This window comes from Gossypium raimondii, chromosome 4 (assembly GCF_025698545.1).
Source record: "Gossypium raimondii isolate GPD5lz chromosome 4, ASM2569854v1, whole genome shotgun sequence".
Lineage (NCBI taxonomy): Eukaryota > Viridiplantae > Streptophyta > Magnoliopsida > Malvales > Malvaceae > Gossypium > Gossypium raimondii.
Window position 1 is genome coordinate 17,216,929 of NC_068568.1, and position 18,255 is coordinate 17,235,183.

Genomic DNA, 18,255 nt, shown 5'->3' on the forward strand with positions numbered 1-18,255 from the left:
ATGCTAATATCTCTTTTCAAGACTAAGAGCAACTGACTCTAGGTTGATTAATTTAAATTTCTTTCTAATTAAAACTCCTATTATTGCATTAACTCAATTTATGGATCCTTCTATTATAATTGACTCTACCCCGGTAGATTTATGTCGTCTCATTTCTAGGATTGCATGCATTTTCACTCAATTAGGCTAGTTCTACTCTTAAACATGGTCAATTCCTCCTCTGATTCAAGCACATCAAACATGGATTAATAGTTTAGAAATATTAAACTAAGAATTAAGCACACATAATTGAGAACAAGATCTAAGTATTTATCACGTAAAAATGAAAATTAAAATACAGAATTCATCATAGGGTTCATCTCCCTTAGGCATTTAGAAAGCTAGTTCATAACCGCAAATAAAGACGTCTCAACAACAATATAACCACAAGATATAAAGAAACTCATAATATACTTCAAAGAAATCAAAAGAATATCTTCAATCTTGATGGAAATCTGCTTCAGAGTCAACTTTAATAGTGTTTTCTGAGTTGTTTTCTTCAATATTCTATGACGGCTTGCTTCCCTCTTCTTATCTTTTTCATATATAGGTCTTGGAATGCCTAAAAACCCTAAAAATTGCGTTTTTCGCATATTTGGAGTGCAATTTGTGATTTTGACATGACCTGGCACATGACCGTGTGGCAGCCCGTGTGGCTTACACGGTTGTGTATCCTGCCCATGTGGAATGGCCCAATCTGTGTGGCTCCTGAAACTTACTCTGATTTTTTGAGTTTTACTCGTTTTTCGTTCCTTCTGGTCCTAAATGCTCTCGTAAGTATAGAAACATGAATTTAAAAGATTATGAGAATAAAATTCACCATTTTAAATCGAATAAACATCCAAAAATGTATTAAGAATGAGGCTAAAACATGTTACTTTTAGCATTTATCATTCTTTTCATTTTTACTTTACATTGCATACATTTTTGCAGGTTTTTTAATATGTTATTATTTTCATAAATTTCATAGTAAAAATAAAATCCTTTTTAATATTTTTTAATATTTTTATATATATTGAATTTTAAAAATTCAAATTGAAATTTTGAATTATGTTATGAAATTTTAGGATTCAATTTTATACTTCATATGTCTATAAATATGGACTTTGGAAAAAAATTTAAACATCTCTATTGAAAAATAAAATGTGTTCTCTTTTGTTTTCCTATTTCTTATTCTCTTTTGCTCTTCTATTTTCTTTTTATTATTTATTTCATAACACATTATCAGCACGATACTAAATTTTCTTTCACGATTTTGTCTCATTCTTGCTAATGAAACCCTCAATTTCTTTTTTATTATTATTATTTTTCACGATTCTATCTCATTCTCTAGGGATACAAGAAAAATAAAATATAGAGGTCCCAAGTGAGAATTGAACCTTAATGAAACGCATTGGAGTTTTGGCTATAGGTGAAATGAGGCGCATTGGAGTTTTGGTTTAAACGGAGTGTTTTAGAACTTAATGAAACGGAGCGTTTAGTCTGAGTTAGCTTATGTAATAACAAACTTTGGAACCATTATTTTATTTGTTTCTTTCCTTGTTTCATTCTCTATCCTTTTAAACCAGCTCCTGTAAACAACGAAGTAGAATATGAAAATTATGGAATTTGTCTCTCTCACACACACTTATTTTCTCAAGTCTCTCTCTTTCTCTCGATTTCCTCTTTCCCTACTTCACATTTTAAAGCTTATCAAAGGTATCAGAGCCAACATTCCTATCGTTGAAGATGGTGTTATGAAAAATTTACCAAAGGATGTCACTATTTTGCAGCAAAAGTTTAAAAAAATGCAATGAGTTTTTGTAGATGGATGTGAAAATCGACACAAGGTTGGAGACTTGTTTACAAGGTTTTAAGGATGACTTCAAGGAAGAAACTGGATATGAACTCAATACTCTCAGATCTGAACTTCATGGCTTATTTGAACAGTACTTTGGCAACCCTATTGTCTCCAGTAGCATTGTTGTACAGGATCAAGGAAAAGAATGAAGGGAAGTAGACCACCCTCTGGTTTCCCCCTAAGAGACCCCTTGAAGTTTCCCAATCACCTGTAGTTGTGAGTTTCCTTAACTCACAGAATCAAGAAAAAAGTATCAGATGGGGCTGCCCACGTTTTGATGGGTCTGATTTTCGAGCTTGGTGGTCCAAACTTGATCAGTTTTTTGAAGCTGAGGGAATTCCCGATAGTGACAAGGTTCAAACAATAATGCTTAACATGGAAGGAAGAGTTCTTGATTGGAATTATTTTCATGCTCAGAGGCGTGGGGGCCTACAAATTCTTGAATGGAAAGAATATGCCATTAGCTTGAAAGAACGATTTGGTTTGAGTATGTTTGTGAAGCCCATGCCTGAGTGGGTAACTTTCAAACAACAAGGCTTAGTGGAGCAATACCATGATACATTTTTAAGTCTCCTAAATCAACTAAGCTTACTTGAGTCTTATGCTTTATGCATTTTTACTATTAACTTAAAGCAAGGTATAAGTCAGTACATGGAGCTGCTTAGGCCTAAAACCTTGGTTGAAGCTTTCTATTTAGCTAGACAATTTGAATGCATATTGAATACTTCCCCAAAAAAGGGTTTCCTTACTAGTTCAAACTTTGTTTCTCTATATGTTTCACCAGCCTTTGCCTAAGAGCCCTATTGTGTCCACCTTGATGTCAGCCTTCGGATAATAATGAAAGGTTAAAGATATCAGTTGCCTGAAAATAGAGAAAACAATTACGTTGATTACATCGGAAATCCCTCCATTTTTCCCTATGATTATGGCCTCAATCTTATGTATGGTATATATAAGGCACCATTTGCGGGTATCCAAAAAGTTTGAACTCGTGACCGCATAACGACCATCAACTGACCCTCAGTTATACTCGAACCCATGACCGCACCACAACCGCTGATTGGGACCTCCACCTAGACTTCGACCCATGACCGTATCAAGCAATGTCACCCCAAAACTTGACTTCCCTAGGATGGGTTTTTGAAATAATGGTCCTATCCTGTCATGACATAAGAAATGTATGTGTTCTGAAGCGCATTATCACATCCCCAACCCCTCAAACCTACCTATAACATTTTGTGATTTCACTCCTAAACCTTAACCTTAAACCCTTAAAAACCCTAACCCTAACAAAAACCCCAAACCTAACAAAATTAAAAAACCCTAACTATAGGAGAGGCTTTCTCTCTCGAAAAATAACCTAAAAGGCCAAATAAATTTTGTTTTGGCATATATCATTAATTTAGCTTGATAAAAATATAAATATGAAGTGTTGATTTATTATTTTGTATATTCTTAAACAAAAAGTAATTAATTGGTTGGTGTTCGGAAGAGTAAAGACACTATTATTCTTTTTAAGACTTTTAAATTACTTATAATTTCAATATCTAAAATGTAGAATATAACGTGTTTGAAACCTATATCTTTCCATTTGAAACATTATTTATTGTTATATTTTATGCAATGCTCGTTACTGTAATTACCATTCATTTTTTCTTATATTTAGCTTCATCAAACGAGGTGAATTCATCAAAATTTTAAATTTATCACTTTAGTTTCTTTTGTATATTTTAAATCTTGTATCCAAAGGAATTCATCAAAATTTGAACTTATAACTTTTGCTTTACCTTGTATATTTTAAAATAATTTTTTGAAATCCAATTAAATTTTATTTTAAAATTTTAGAGTGTCTGTTAAAGGATATATATATATATATTTATATTAAAATTAATTAATTATAAAAAATATTTATTTTAATAGTAAAATTAATCCTTGAATTAATCGATAATCATATAATATAAATAAAAATAATACTTTTTATAGGGTTGAACTTTGGACTGAAATTTTATATATATAATATAAAGTTTAATTCATAATCGATTAAAGATAAAACTATAATATAAATAAATTTGATAAATAAATAAGCCATAATCGGGTAAAGATACAACTTTAAAAAAGTTTAATTCATAATAGCAATTTATATGATATTAAATTATTTTATATTATAAAATAAATATAATTAATTATTCAAAACTAAAGTAATAATCAAATTATTAAAAATATGTAAAGATATTAATTTTTTGATAATTAAATGGGAATCAATGCAAATATATTGAAAGTATATTAATTTAATAATTAATAAATTTGATGATAGTATTCGAGATTTTCAGAAACTGTCAAGCTATTGATTTGTCGGTTTGATTAATTTGTTCAGTTCAATTAAATAAATCACTAAAGAATTATAAAATACTAAATATTTGACTCAATAGATTTTTTATCCGGTTCAATCGGTCTCTAACAGTTTTTGGTGTAACCAATTCAATGCGCTTCTCTAAATTGGTACCCCAAATGATTTCTTGTCTAACCAGTCTAACCAATTGGTCCAATCCAATTCAAACAACATTAATATTATTTTATTAAAATAAAAATTTATATATTTATTTTTAAAATTCTTTTAATAAATTACTATCTTTAATTTATTATCCGTATATAAACTTATACATTAAAATACATCAAATATTATTTTGGGTACATGAATGCTGATTATTACCTTATTATATAAACTCTTATTTTCCTTTTTTTTTTCCTTTTACGACTTTCAACATGTGGAACCTTTGACTTATTGGATTTAATCAAAATAAATATATTTTTAGTTTAGTTTTGGATAATTAACTAAATTCTTTTTGTCATATAAATTAAATGTAAAAAAAATTAAAAAAAGTTACTTGACACAAATATAAAATATATACCGTATGGCGTGAGCACTTAGGTGTAAATTGATTTTAATATGTCCCGTGCAAAGGGACATCATCAACAGAAATGTTTAACCGCATTTGATAACAAAAGAGAGTTTGGTTACTCCAAAAAGTTAGATTTAACAACTTTCGAAGACTCCGTCGACATGAAGAAAGACAAGTAAGGAGCACATTCACTTTCCCATTCTAATACATTAAGTACTAGAATCAAATTTCTTGGAAGATACTTCAGTTATATTTAAAAAGTCTCTTTTAGGTGTTTTAATAATAAATTATGTGACTTCATTTTTAAAAATAATTAATTAATATTATGCATTTTTAGCTCGGGATCAATTTCCTCGATAATATTCTATTTTTAATTAATGTCGATTAATTAAATGAAATTAATGTAAAAATAAACAAAATAACAAATAATAATAGTACGTTTTTGTTCAATTGTATTTATGATTTATGGTATGTTGTATTTGAATTTAAAATTTTAATATTTATGATTCTATAAAAGGGTTAGATTAGGATTTAGTTTTAAAAGAGTCTAGGGTTTAGGGTTGTAAAATTTTATACAAAAAATAGATTAATTTTAGAGTTAAAATAATATTAGTTAATTTGATATTTCTTGTTGTATTATATTATTCGCAATGTTGTTTGAACTGAATTAGATCAGTCATTCGAATTGGTTCAGAAAATGATTTTCAATTGATTAGATCGAAAATCGGTATGAACTGATTGAATCGATTAAAAATAGTTGACTTGATAGTTGAATCAATGACTTGACTGATGAACCAATGACTTGACCGATTCGACTACCGATCCAATTTAAAAAATCATTGATTATTCATTTACTCTAAAAAATATTATTGGATCATTATAATGTAAATTAAAATCTAATATAATTAGTTAATCAATAAGAATTTTGGGATTAATTTCAGCATAGGACAATCTTATGAAAAAAATATTTAGGAAGAAGAAGGAAATAACGCGAAAGCTTCTTGATGCAATTGATTGAAGAAAGCGACAAAAAATGTATCAACATCAAATCTGATATAAAACGAGGAAATAGAAGCTTAAAGACCAACCAATCCATCATCAGAGCTATGATTAGCGTGGTTGCCGGGGTAAAGCCACAAAGGCCGACAAGTTGACTAATTCAACACCAAACATAGGGCATGAGATGACTTAATCAAACACAAAATCCAAGTCAAGTCAATTATATATATTATTTAGATAGATATATATATTGATGGAAAAAATGAAGTAAATGATATGATACATACTAATTATTTAACATTCCCTTTAACTAATATATATTTGGACTTATTCAAAGTCAAGCTCACCTTATAAGACCTGCAATTGGTAAGAAACCTTCAAAAAAACGTATAGACGTGATATTAAGAACAAAATTTAGGTGACCAACTCGACTGGCCAAAGTTGGAATTGTTCGTCTCAATGGCCGAGCAACTACACTTCGTGTTGATCCCGCTCATGGCGCAAGGTCATATGATTCCTATGATTGACTTGGCCAAGCTTCTTGCAGAACGAAGGGTGATGGTAAGCTTAATCACTACGCCCCACAATGCGTCCAGGTTCGACTCGGTCATCCAACGAGCTACCCAATCAGGGCTTCAGATCCAAGTAGTGAAAATCCCATTTCCATGCCGGGAAGTCGGACTCCCTGTGGGATGCGAGAACCTTGACACTTTGTCTTCCAGGGATCTATTGAAAAGGTTCTACAATGCACTCGGAATGTTGCAAGAACCATTGGAACGATTCCTGGAGCAACAAAAGCCGCTTCCCAGCTGCATAATATCAGATAAGTGTCTTTCCTGGACCTCCAAAACTGCTGAAAGGTTTAACGTTCCCAGGATTGTTTTCCATGGGATGGGCTGTTTTTCATTGCTGTGCTCTCACAATGTGAAGCTTCACAAGGCTCATCTTTCGGTTGCTTCGGATACGGAACCGTTCGTGGTGCCGGGATTGCCACAAATGGTGGAGATAACAAGGGCTCAACTTCCTGGAGCATTTGTTAGTCTGCCAGACCTGGACGATGTTCGGAACAAGATGCAAGAGGCCGAAATGAGTGCTTTCGGTGTTGTCATAAACAGCTTCAATGAACTAGAGCAAGGGTGCGTGGAAGAGTACCAGAAGGCTATAAAAAAAAAGGTTTGGACCATTGGACCGGTTTCTTTATGCAACAGGATAAACTTGGACAAATTTGAAAGAGGAAACAAAGCATCGATCAAGGAACAAAAATGCATGAAATGGCTCGACTCGAAGGAACCAAGGTCAGTTATTTACGCTTGCCTGGGTAGCCTATGCCGTCTAGTTCCAGCACAACTGATAGAACTGGGGTTAGGTCTAGAAGCATCACAACAACCATTCATTTGGGTAGTCAAAACAAGCGATGAAAGAGCTGAGGAGCTAGAGAAGTGGTTTTCAGAGCAGAAATATGAGGAGAGGATCAAAGGGAGGGGGCTTTTGATCAAGGGTTGGGCTCCACAAGTTCTTATTTTATCCCACCCTGCAGTAGGAGGGTTCATAACTCACTGTGGTTGGAATTCAACCATAGAATCTGTATGCTCCGGGGTGCCAATGATAACATGGCCTCAATTCTCGGAACAATTCTTTAACGAAAAACTCATCGTCCAAATTCTGAAGATCGGAGTTGGGGTTGGGGTTGAAGTCTCCGTTAGATGGGGTGAAGAAGAGAAACTGGGGGTGTTGGTGAAGAAACATCAAGTTGAGAAAGCCATAGATATGTTGATGGATGGAGGTGAAGAAGGCGAAAACAGAAGAGTTCGAGCACGAGAGCTTGCTGAAATTGCAAGGAAGTCTCTGGAAAACGGTGGATCATCCTACTGCAACATGTCACTCTTAGTAAGAGACATATTGGAGGAAATCACTAAGTCTCCGTAACACCCTCCATCTGCAGGTTTAATTTAAACGTTCGTAAACCATTACAAAAAGTTGGATTTCCTCTTTTCTTTTCTCTCGGAAGGCCTTTGAATGTATAATTGCGAGTAACCTCTAAACAATTTCTATTTTAATACCTTCATTATTGTTCAAGTAATCTTCTTGTCTATGTAAGTTCAAGTGAACTTCAAATCATTCTTGCTTATTATTATTATTATTATTATTATTATTATTATTATTATTAAGAAGTTCAAGTAAACTATAGATAGTTGCGTTCCACAAATTTTAAAATTATTTAAACACTAAATTAGATTTTTCTAGTGTTGGGTGAAGTGATAAGATATATTATATTCTCAAAAAGAAAAATTTAGGTCCGAATTTTGAAAACAACATTATTGAAAAGAATAATAAAAAATCCTCAAAGAATTAATCTATTCTCATATTAGGGCTTGGAGTTTTTTATATTTAAGTTAGTCTTTAAACTTGGCCGTTATTATTACATTGGGGCATGAACATTTTTTTGTCCAAGTTAGTCCCTTGACTTGGCAATTGTTCCCACATTAAAGTATGAACTCTTTTTTTTTTTTTTTGTTCTAGTCCTTGATATTTCCAAGTTTAGGCCTCAATTTGGGAGCAATTGTCAAGTTCAGGCCTCAATGTGGGAACAATTGTCAAGTTTAAGGACTAACTTGGACAAAAAGAGCTCAAGCCCCAGTGTGGGAATAATTATCAAGTACAAGGACTAATTTGGACAAAAAAAGTTTAGAACCCAATGTGGGAGTTATTCCCAAGTTTAGGCCCCAAATAGTGATTGACCTTTTTATATAGAAGTTTGATCTACAAGTGGTTGGACAGAGTATAAATGGACTTTTTCTTAAGGAATTTAGACCTAGTTTTGATCCTAAAGTCATTATTGGTGAGAGGACTTTGTTTGAATATTACTCCCCACCTGAACATATTAGTTTGAGACTATAAAAATGGATAAGGACACAAGTGGTTATTCCAAAAGATCATTTTAAATATTTTAATGATAAATTCAAATAAAAATCTATATTAATTAGAGGTAACAAATGAGCTGATTCGAAAGGTTAGGATTAGGCTATCTTCAGATATGGTATTGGGATCTAGTGCTCTTAGTGTAGTTGTTCGTTATTAATACTTGTATTTTTTTTTTGAACAGATTGGTTACTAAAATTCCATAATTAAAGTTATTATATTTTGTATATTTGTCCTCAATGGTTTATTCATGAAAAGCAAAATGTATAAGTAAATATTGGCTCATTGGTTACCTAACATTTAACTAATATTAATTTACATCATGTGACTGAATCGTGATGCAAGAAGACAACTTATATTAATAGGTAATCTAAATGGTCCATAATTTGAAGAATCAAAATTAAGCAAATTGATTCAACGACTATGTAAGTTCAAGTAATCTTCATTGTTGTTCAAGTAATCTTCTTTTCTATGTAAGTTTTCTATGTAAGTTCAAGTAATATTCAAATCATTCTTGCTTATCTATTATTATTATTATTATTATTATTATTATTATTATTATTATTATTATTATTATTATTATTATTATTATTAAGAAGTTCAAGTAAACTATAGATAGTTGCATTGCACAAACTTGAATATTATTTAAATGCTAAAATTAGATTTTTTTAGTGTTAGGTGAAGCGATAAGGTATGTCATATTTTCAAAAAAAAATATAGGTTCGAACTTTGAAAACAACATTATTGAAAAGAATAATAATAAATCCCGAAAGAATTAATCTATTCTTATATTAGGGTTTGGATTTTTTCTATGTCTAAGTTAGTCCTTAAACTTGACAGTTATTATTACATTGGGGCATGAACATTTTCGTCCTTAAACTTGACAGTTATTATTGTTGGAAAAATCCTGATTTGAAAACGGTTTTCTCGGCGGAAAATTAAAATTTTGAAAATTGACTCGATTTGTGATATTTATTGCAATAAACCCCAACCAAATTCATACTTGTGTTTTTGGCTTAGCGGACGTTCGTTGTTCTCGACTTTCAACCAAACGATCATATTCGCTATTCTTGTACCATGAATTGCTTCGAGTGTGGGCTCAAACCAGATGAATCGAAACATAAAACTAGATAAAGTTTTCTCTATTTTATTTGGGGTGAAAACAAAAATTCTCTCTTCTTAATAGAAACCGATCGAATTATTATTCTAGAAAAATATATTTGATAGTTGAGAATAAATTCTTTTTATTTTTCGGCCGAGTAGCAATCTCTTAAAGTTATATATAATGCTCTACCGGTACCATTTACTTAAAAGAAAAAAAAAAGGTAGAACCCTTGTTGAGTTGTAGTAGTCTACTTCAAATAAAAAAGTAACTTCCTACTTAGAGTTGGAGCGTGGTGGATGGCACACTGTAGTATTCCTATTAGGGTTGCCACCCCCTATGTTATATGAGGGGTTTTGGGCCTCTCTCACATCGGGTCCAATTACAAGTACTTCTTGGGTTTTTGATCTAGTACTCTGTAATGTGATCCAACCAGATTCAATTTTCTATTTCCTAAAATAAACTTTAATATTTTATATTAAACAAATTTCTCATCCTTATTTTACCTCTAGTAAAATTTTGACGATTTTACCTTAGTAAAATTCGAGAAAATATGTTTAATATTTCACAACTCAACATGTTCATTGTGCCCAAATTGTTTATTTTCATTTCTAGGCTTTAAAACAGCTCAGAAACATAAACTCATTCTTTCGATCATTTTTAAGTAATCCATATAGAATTGCAAATGAATCATTTCCATTTTGCAAACCTACATTCATTTCTAAATGATTCCATTTTTCCATTTAAAAAAAACCATAATCGTTCCTGAATGTTTCCTATTTCTCTTTTCCTATTCATGTTGTTCATTTCTATTCAAACACACAATTCATTTCTAGTTTCAACTAGCTAGCGGAGAGACCGATTGGACATATGTAATTAGGGCTCAAATGATTTATAATTAAGTTCTAGCTTTTCACCTATTAATTATAAAATCATTTAGTCATGAAATCATTCCACTATAGTATCGTGATTGAGATTCTTTAACAACATATCATTACGAAAGCAACTACCTAGTGCTTGTCCAATGAAATTTTCATAAGTGTGTTATCCTCATATGATATCCTTGATCTCTTTGGGATAATATCCATTCTCCTAATATGATCCTATTTTATTCATGGTAATCATTACATATTCCTTCATAAAAAGTCAATTACTATTGAATAGTAATTTAGTCATTTATCACAAAGACGAAAGACTAATGGTTATGTTTACTTTTCATCAACCATGTAATATCAATAAGAGGATATCATTTACCCATGTCTCAAGATATGAATTCCATTGTATTGAATGACGTTACTATTGGGAAATGTGTCCATATTGTAGTAAACATATAATTGTTTCTATTTATTTGAGCGATAAATAAATAATGTTAATTTCACATTTCACTATTATATTTTTTTATTTTACGTGTTTTATATTTTGCATGCATAGCGAAGTTGTGATAAGAAAATATTAGCTCATTAATTATCTAAAGTTCAAATTGAAGATAAGTGGCATTGTAAAGAACATTTACATTGCGAGAAAGACAACTTACTTCAGTAGATAATCTAAATGAGTCCATAATCCCGTAAAAGAATCAAAGTGAGCATTTGATTAAAATACTGAGAATGATTATTATGTCGTCTACAATTCCAATTGGGGAGATGGTTAGTCTTGGCTATTGGAGCAGTTGAATCCACGAGTAGAGACATAGATGTATTCATTGGTAGAATGATACAATAGACTGAACCCAAGATGAATTAATTATGAATTTGTTTGTGAATTAATTCATTTGTGATGTTCATGGTGTTATTTACATAAATCTTGAGTTAGTCACTGACCATGCGTATACAACTCATGTGCTTTGATATAAGTGGAGACTTATGCTCTAAAGATGATCGAGCTCATAGTTGGTATGTTGGGTACATGACTTGTGTATGGCATGTCTTTACTAGCAACAGTGGAATTCATAACTCAATTAAAGAGTTAATGATATCCTTTCATTGGCATTGTGTGGATTGATATATAGAACGTGGCCACGGGTTGCTTGTTCTCAAACAAGCAATTTATCACAGTCATTTGTTGACAGTGATCATATTAATCATTAAGAAGACACAATGGTGAAAATGAAATAAAATAATATTGTACTAAGTGAATGGATTCAACTCAAAGGAATCAAGGATATCATATGAGGGTAACACACACATGACAAGGTCATTGGACAAAGCAGTTGGATGAATTGCTTTCATGAAGAGTATACAATAAGGAGTTTTCAATCATGGTACTTCTTATGAATTGACTCCATAATTAAGTAATTGCGAATTATCGAAACAATTCTTCTGAACATAATTGCAATCACTAGAGTCTAATTGTATATGCTTGATTGGTCCATCTGCTAGCTCAACAAAAGCTCGATCGAATTGCATTTGAATCAGAAGAAAATTCTATGACTTTAGGAATAATTTAATTAAGTTGATTTATTCGATGTGGAATTAAATTAGGTGGTCGTGAAAATTGTTCAACTAGAGAATTTGATTAAAGGATTTTCTTGAAAAATTAATTTAGAAACTCTAAGTGACTTTTGGGAAAATTAATTTTGATCAAGTAAAATTAAATTAATCAAATCAATTAAAATTAATATGATATTTTTTGTATTTAATTTTTAAGTCAGACAATTGGCCCAATGGATAATTAAACTTGAAAATTGGACCTAAGATCGTAAATTGGGCCTGGGAGCCCAAAATCTAGATCAAGACCCAAAAATTGGTCGAATCGGGCCTGGTATGTGAAATCGGGCCAAATGTCCAACTAGTGGATAGACCGAAACAGTTGGGTTATCATTGACCCAGACCAAATTGGTAACAGCTAAATCGGCTTGAAGTGTCGTAAGAGTGACACACCTGCATCACCGGACACGGCAGTGACGACAGTTACGACGGCGGCGTCCTAGTGGCTAGCGGCGGTTGGTCATCGGTGGTTGAGCGGTGAAAGAATTACACTCCTACTGGGACTCTACTAGAGAATTTGATTTCAGATTAAGTGTTCCAAAAATAATATTATTTTAATAGTTTAATATTAAATTTAATTTAATACTTATCTTAATAGTATTTTATTAATTTAATATTAAAGTGATTATCTTAATATTAAATTTAATTTAATGTTTATCTGCAAACATTCTATTATTTTAATAAGATTTAATATTAAATTTAATCTAATATTAAGATAAATATTAGATAAAATTTAATATTAAAATAGTTAAGTTTAATTATAGTTGAACTCTTTAAACTCTCCTTATATAAAGAGAGCTTTGGGTAATTATTTACATACACTTGAATTTAAGAGAAAATTATCTGAAGAGATTATTCAAGAAAATTTCTAGAGATATTTTTTATTTACAACTTAACCCAAAAGTTTAGTGAAATTGCAAAATTAACCCACTAATAATATTTATGAAAAATTTTCTGATTCGAAGCGAGCCTACACTCAACAGATGTGAGCTTGAGGATAGTGGAGAAGACTACTTGGTCTAAGCACTCATCCTAGATGACTTGAAAATGTACGATTTTGATTAACTGTTTATTACTTTAGATATCACAACTAAGGTCTTGTTTTGGAAAAATTTTAAAACTCTAGTGTTCCCTAAATTTATTTTTTGCTGCTCGTTTTTCCAATAGCTACGTACTGCAGAAGTTGTACACCCAACGCACCAGCTTTCAGTTCCTTATCTATTCAAACTCAAGATTTTACTTACATCAAAGTATATGAGTCACGCATAGATAGTCCACCATCCACTCAAGATTTAGGTATGCCACACTATGAACGCCACAAGTGAATAAATCTATAAACAGATTCAGAATCTATTTACTTAGGTCCAGCTCGATGTACTAGCAGTCCAGTCAATCATATCTATATCTCTATCTTTTGGGAGTCATCCACTCCAATGCCTAAGACAATACATCTTCTCAATTGGACTTGATAGATGACATATTAGTCTTTCAATCGATTTTCTCATTTTCAATTAGATGACAATACATCTTCTCTTTTCGTATTATGATCTGACCACATAATATTGCTTAGTATTAGTTAAACATTAGATAACCAATGAGCAACATTTGCTTTCAATTTTCTTTGCGTGCAAAAACCATTTGAGAACAATATACAAAATATTAATGTAATTCATGAATAGTTTTATTAATCAATCTGTTCAAAAACTTACAAGTGTAATTAGATTAAAATACTACACTTAGTGTACCAGATCCAACAGTCTCTCACTTTTCCTAGTAAAGTAGATAAGTCATGTTTCGCATTCTTGTGCCCCTTAATATGTTTCCCAAAGAGCTCTCTAGCTAGTAGAGTCTTGGCAAAACAAATCCTTATGGTTTGTCCTCATATGTGATCTTTGATTACATCCACTGTTCTGCCAAACACTACCGTCTCCCTTATGGTACTTTGTATCAATGTGGTTTTTTTGAGAATGATTTTATTGATGAAACTGACTTAGAATATTTTAGAGACATAGATATGGATAATATTATAAACTTTTTAACTAAAGGAAGGTGTGAATGGAAGTATCGCGCAAGTACCAATATCCCAGTATCTTTCCATCAAGCTATTATGTTTCCTGAAGCTAATATGTGAATTCAATTTGTCTGCACACAAATTGTACCTGCTTTAAATGTTTCTAATGTTAATGCCTTTATAGCAGTTTTTCTCTATGCTATTTTACAGAAAAAAACAGGTATGTGTTGGCAAACAAATCCACTAGAACATGGGAAGATGCATTAGTAGCCAGAAGGTGGGAGTATTCTTTCCCCATCTTGTGACGACTTTATGTAAAAAGGCAGGCGTACCTATGATATCCACTGAGCAGTCGTTGAAACCATCCCGAAACATTATCGGGGAACTTTGTTTCAACAATACATCGAGCTGCAGGCCAAACAGATAAAAGACTGGAACAAGAGATAGTAAAAAATGACAGCTACACCCACTTCATCAAAAAGGGTGGCACGAGCTCAACAAGACGTTAGTGAGAATAGTCATCCAAAGTTAGATTTGATGATTTAGTGGATTCAAGAATTGAGACCAATTTTTCAAGGGTTTGCTAGGCACAATAACATTTAAGTCCCCAATTATACATCAGATATGTTCGGTCCGACGAGAATGGAAAAAGAAGAATAAGCGTTGGGACGTGAAGAGGAAGGATAATAAGAGGAGGATAACGGGGATGAGGAGATGGGCAATGAGGAAGATGATTGAACTCTTTTTAATTTTATAAAGATTTGTATTAATTTTTGGGATAATTTTAATTTAGAATTTGTATGAGTAGGATTAATAAGTAAATTTTAGTATGTTACAATCTATTTAAATTTTCTATGTAGGAACCCAACATGAAGGAGACACAAACAATTCAAGCTAAAACGATCAAAGGAGGAAGCACCCATCATTAGCAATTGGAGCGACTATAATCAATCGGGTAACTTTCTTCCTTATCTATTATTGGGCTACACATTAAGGACAATGTGTCAACTAAAGTGTGTGGGGGTAACATAGAAAATTTGCTTCAAATTTTTACATTTTCTTTGGTTTTTCTTGTCTTTTGTGTGCTTGAGTTTGTAGAAATACAAGTGATTGGTTAGGAGCATGTACATAGGTTGATTGTGTTTGTGAATAAATTTGGCATGATGATAGGTGATTTAAAATTTTTTATTATTAGACTATTAAAGTGCTATATGTTGCACTATAAATAGGTATTAAGCTATCATTTGTACCAATTATATAGAAAATACAAGGAAACGAGCATGCTAGTATGAATGATAAATGGTTGAATTTGTGTTTGTTTAATTGACTAAATTTGTGCATTATGAGATATTTAGGGATGACCTAAGGAATTGTTTGGAACACATCCAAAACCAAAAAGCTATCTTATTTATACTTCACCTTTACTACCAATTTTGAGCCTTTTGACACTTTTTTATGAACCACATTACAAACCCCGAGCCTAAAAATGTTAATTTGTATTTGCCATTTTTCTCTGGTCCTGTACTACACAACTATAGACGTTTGGCCATACATATTGAGGGTTAACTAGATACATCACGGTGGAGTTTGTAAAATTAGGGAGAAATAGAAAAGATTGGTGTGATATAGGAACTATAAATTAGCCTAATGTGCGAAACAAAAAAGAAAACTCCAAAAAGACAATTGGTACGAGTAGAAAAAGTCTTAAACTAGCAAAAAATCATTCATGAGTGAGATGTATTGAAAAATAGAACAGTCACAAAAGAAAGAAAAACTCGTTCATTAATACACAAAAAACTTGTAAGGCTAGCCATAGTTACTATGTCATGCTATGACTTCCTATAGATGGAGAGACAAGGAAGGTAAGAAAAGGAGAAATAAGGCAGTGAGTGGGTAAGGGTCACTAAGGGGGAAAATACAGATCAATATGATGTGCCAAACTATTTTCGTGTTTGTAACCTTTTGATGCTTACTTTTTTTGAATTTCATACCTTTCCTAAGCCTTAGAACATTAGAAGCCGAAAAGCCCTATATGACCTTAGTATCCTTATACATGAATGGACAGCATACTAAACATTCACATAAACGACTATTTGTATTTTGTTTAGATTTCTTGAGGACAAGCAATGACTTAAGCATTTGATGAGTAGATTAAACTAATTTTCACATTTAAGGAGCTTAAATACAAGCATTTTCGTTATGTTTTAAGTAAGTTTCTTTAGTTCTACTTACATCCAATAAAATGTGCATATTGAGTCTTTTATTAACCTTAAGGGCTGAATGAGATCTAAGGGAGAGCTAATGCACTTCGTGAGTGTGAAGGAGACCATTAGAAGGCATTTCGAGTCAATATTAGACGTTATGTTCCAACATGAGAGATTCAATGTCGCAACATAGAGAGCTAAATAGAGAAAGTGAGAAACTGCCTTCAATATCGAGACACAGGCTGAGGATTTCGTGACATAACAGCTGTAGAGGAGTAGATCGGCTACTATGTCATGGCACAGGTCCTGGTGTGTCGCGACATCAACTCTATGACGAGAATAAAACACCAAGCAGAGGCGTTTTGGTCTGCTCAATTGAACTTAAAGCTCGGGAACGTCAGCTAACCTAGGGTTAAGGACGACGGCTACCTGAAGGCTATAAATAGGCTCCTGTGGCACACATTATGGACATATTCGAGTAGCTTAGATTCTTTCTTTAGGTTTAGTTTTGTTTTCTTGCTTTCTTAGGTTTTCATAGTTTTAGTTTATTTGTTCTTTTTTTTCTTTCAAGAGAACTGATTGTAAAGGAGATTAACTTCTGTGGATTTGCACTATTTATCAATATCATTCAGGATTTTCTTAAAATCTTTATTTCAATAATTTCTTATGGTTAATTCTTCCATTCATTCCATGTTTATGAAAGCCATGAGAAACTAATCCTTCTATGGGGGATTAGCAAGTGGAGACATGATCTCTTAACTATTTTGTAGGGTTACTCCACAGATCAATTGTTTGGGAAAAGAAGAACGTGAAACAAACCGTAGGCCTAATAACTCTGGGAAGTTATCAAGGTGGGAATTAACCCAAAATTAGTATTGTCCATTCGTAAACACCTTTACCCTAAGCCAGTCTAGACTATGAGGTTGGAAGATAAGTAGTTATTGCTGACTCGTTATATTAGTGGAAGATCGAAAGATCCTACTAGGGTAATGACTAGTTGATTGATAAGAAACCCGAGATGTCAGTTAATTGGGATTGTCAAATAAGCTGATCACCCATCTTCAGATTTGATTCACTTTATTTATTTCTATCTCTTGCAATTTTAATTCCTTTATATTATTTTATTTTATTAGTTTACAAACCCTAAAAATACTTCTTACTCTACTTTCATACTATAATTGATTTAAAAGTATTAACTAGATATTTAATTATTCAAGTTAAGATTGATTTAGTACTTGCCTCCCTTAGGTACAATCCTCGGAGTACTATCCTACTTCGTTGTAAAATCTATATTACAACTCGACCTGTATACTTGCGGATACTGCCTCATAACTCTCTATTTTATTGTAGTAGTCACACTTTGGACGTTAGTACGTGTGTAGATGGTCAGCAGACTATTAATCCAAGGCAGCTTGGACTCTGAAAATGTCTTCTAGATTATCTAGAATCACCTTAGTAGCCTTATAGCTCTCCAACTACTTATATAGAATGTTGGTCATGCTTTCCAGCATATTGCAACGAGCTATCTCATCAAAATTTTCTCAGCGTTCTCTAACCTCAGCTTGAGTGGCCAGAGGACACTTAGTATCAAGAACTATTTTAAGTTTCTTACAACTCCAAACAATTATCAGGTTCCTTTTCCATTCCTTATAGTTATTTTCGTTCAATTTGTTTTCGATGAGTATGTTCAATAAGGAAGTAGGTGTCATTTTCGAACTAAAAATAAAATATTCATCTATTAATATCTTTGTATAA

The 18,255-nt window shown here is 32.1% G+C and overlaps 1 protein-coding gene across 1 annotated transcript; it reads left to right on the forward strand.

The window, feature by feature from the left end:
* The first annotated feature begins 6,177 nt into the window (after positions 1-6,177).
* Positions 6,178-7,896, forward strand: LOC105767862 (UDP-glycosyltransferase 73D1). The gene has a single exon (XM_012587433.2). It carries the CDS (start codon positions 6,238-6,240, stop codon positions 7,702-7,704), a length of 1,467 nt encoding a protein of 488 aa, XP_012442887.1. The 5' UTR covers positions 6,178-6,237; the 3' UTR covers positions 7,705-7,896.
* Positions 7,897-18,255: the final 10,359 nt, after the last annotated feature.

What these genes read in the sequence shown, in the direction of transcription:
- LOC105767862 (XM_012587433.2), top strand. Translation starts at nt 6,238, where the DNA reads ATGGCCGAGCAACTACACTTCGTGTTGATCCCGCTCATGGCGCAAGGT.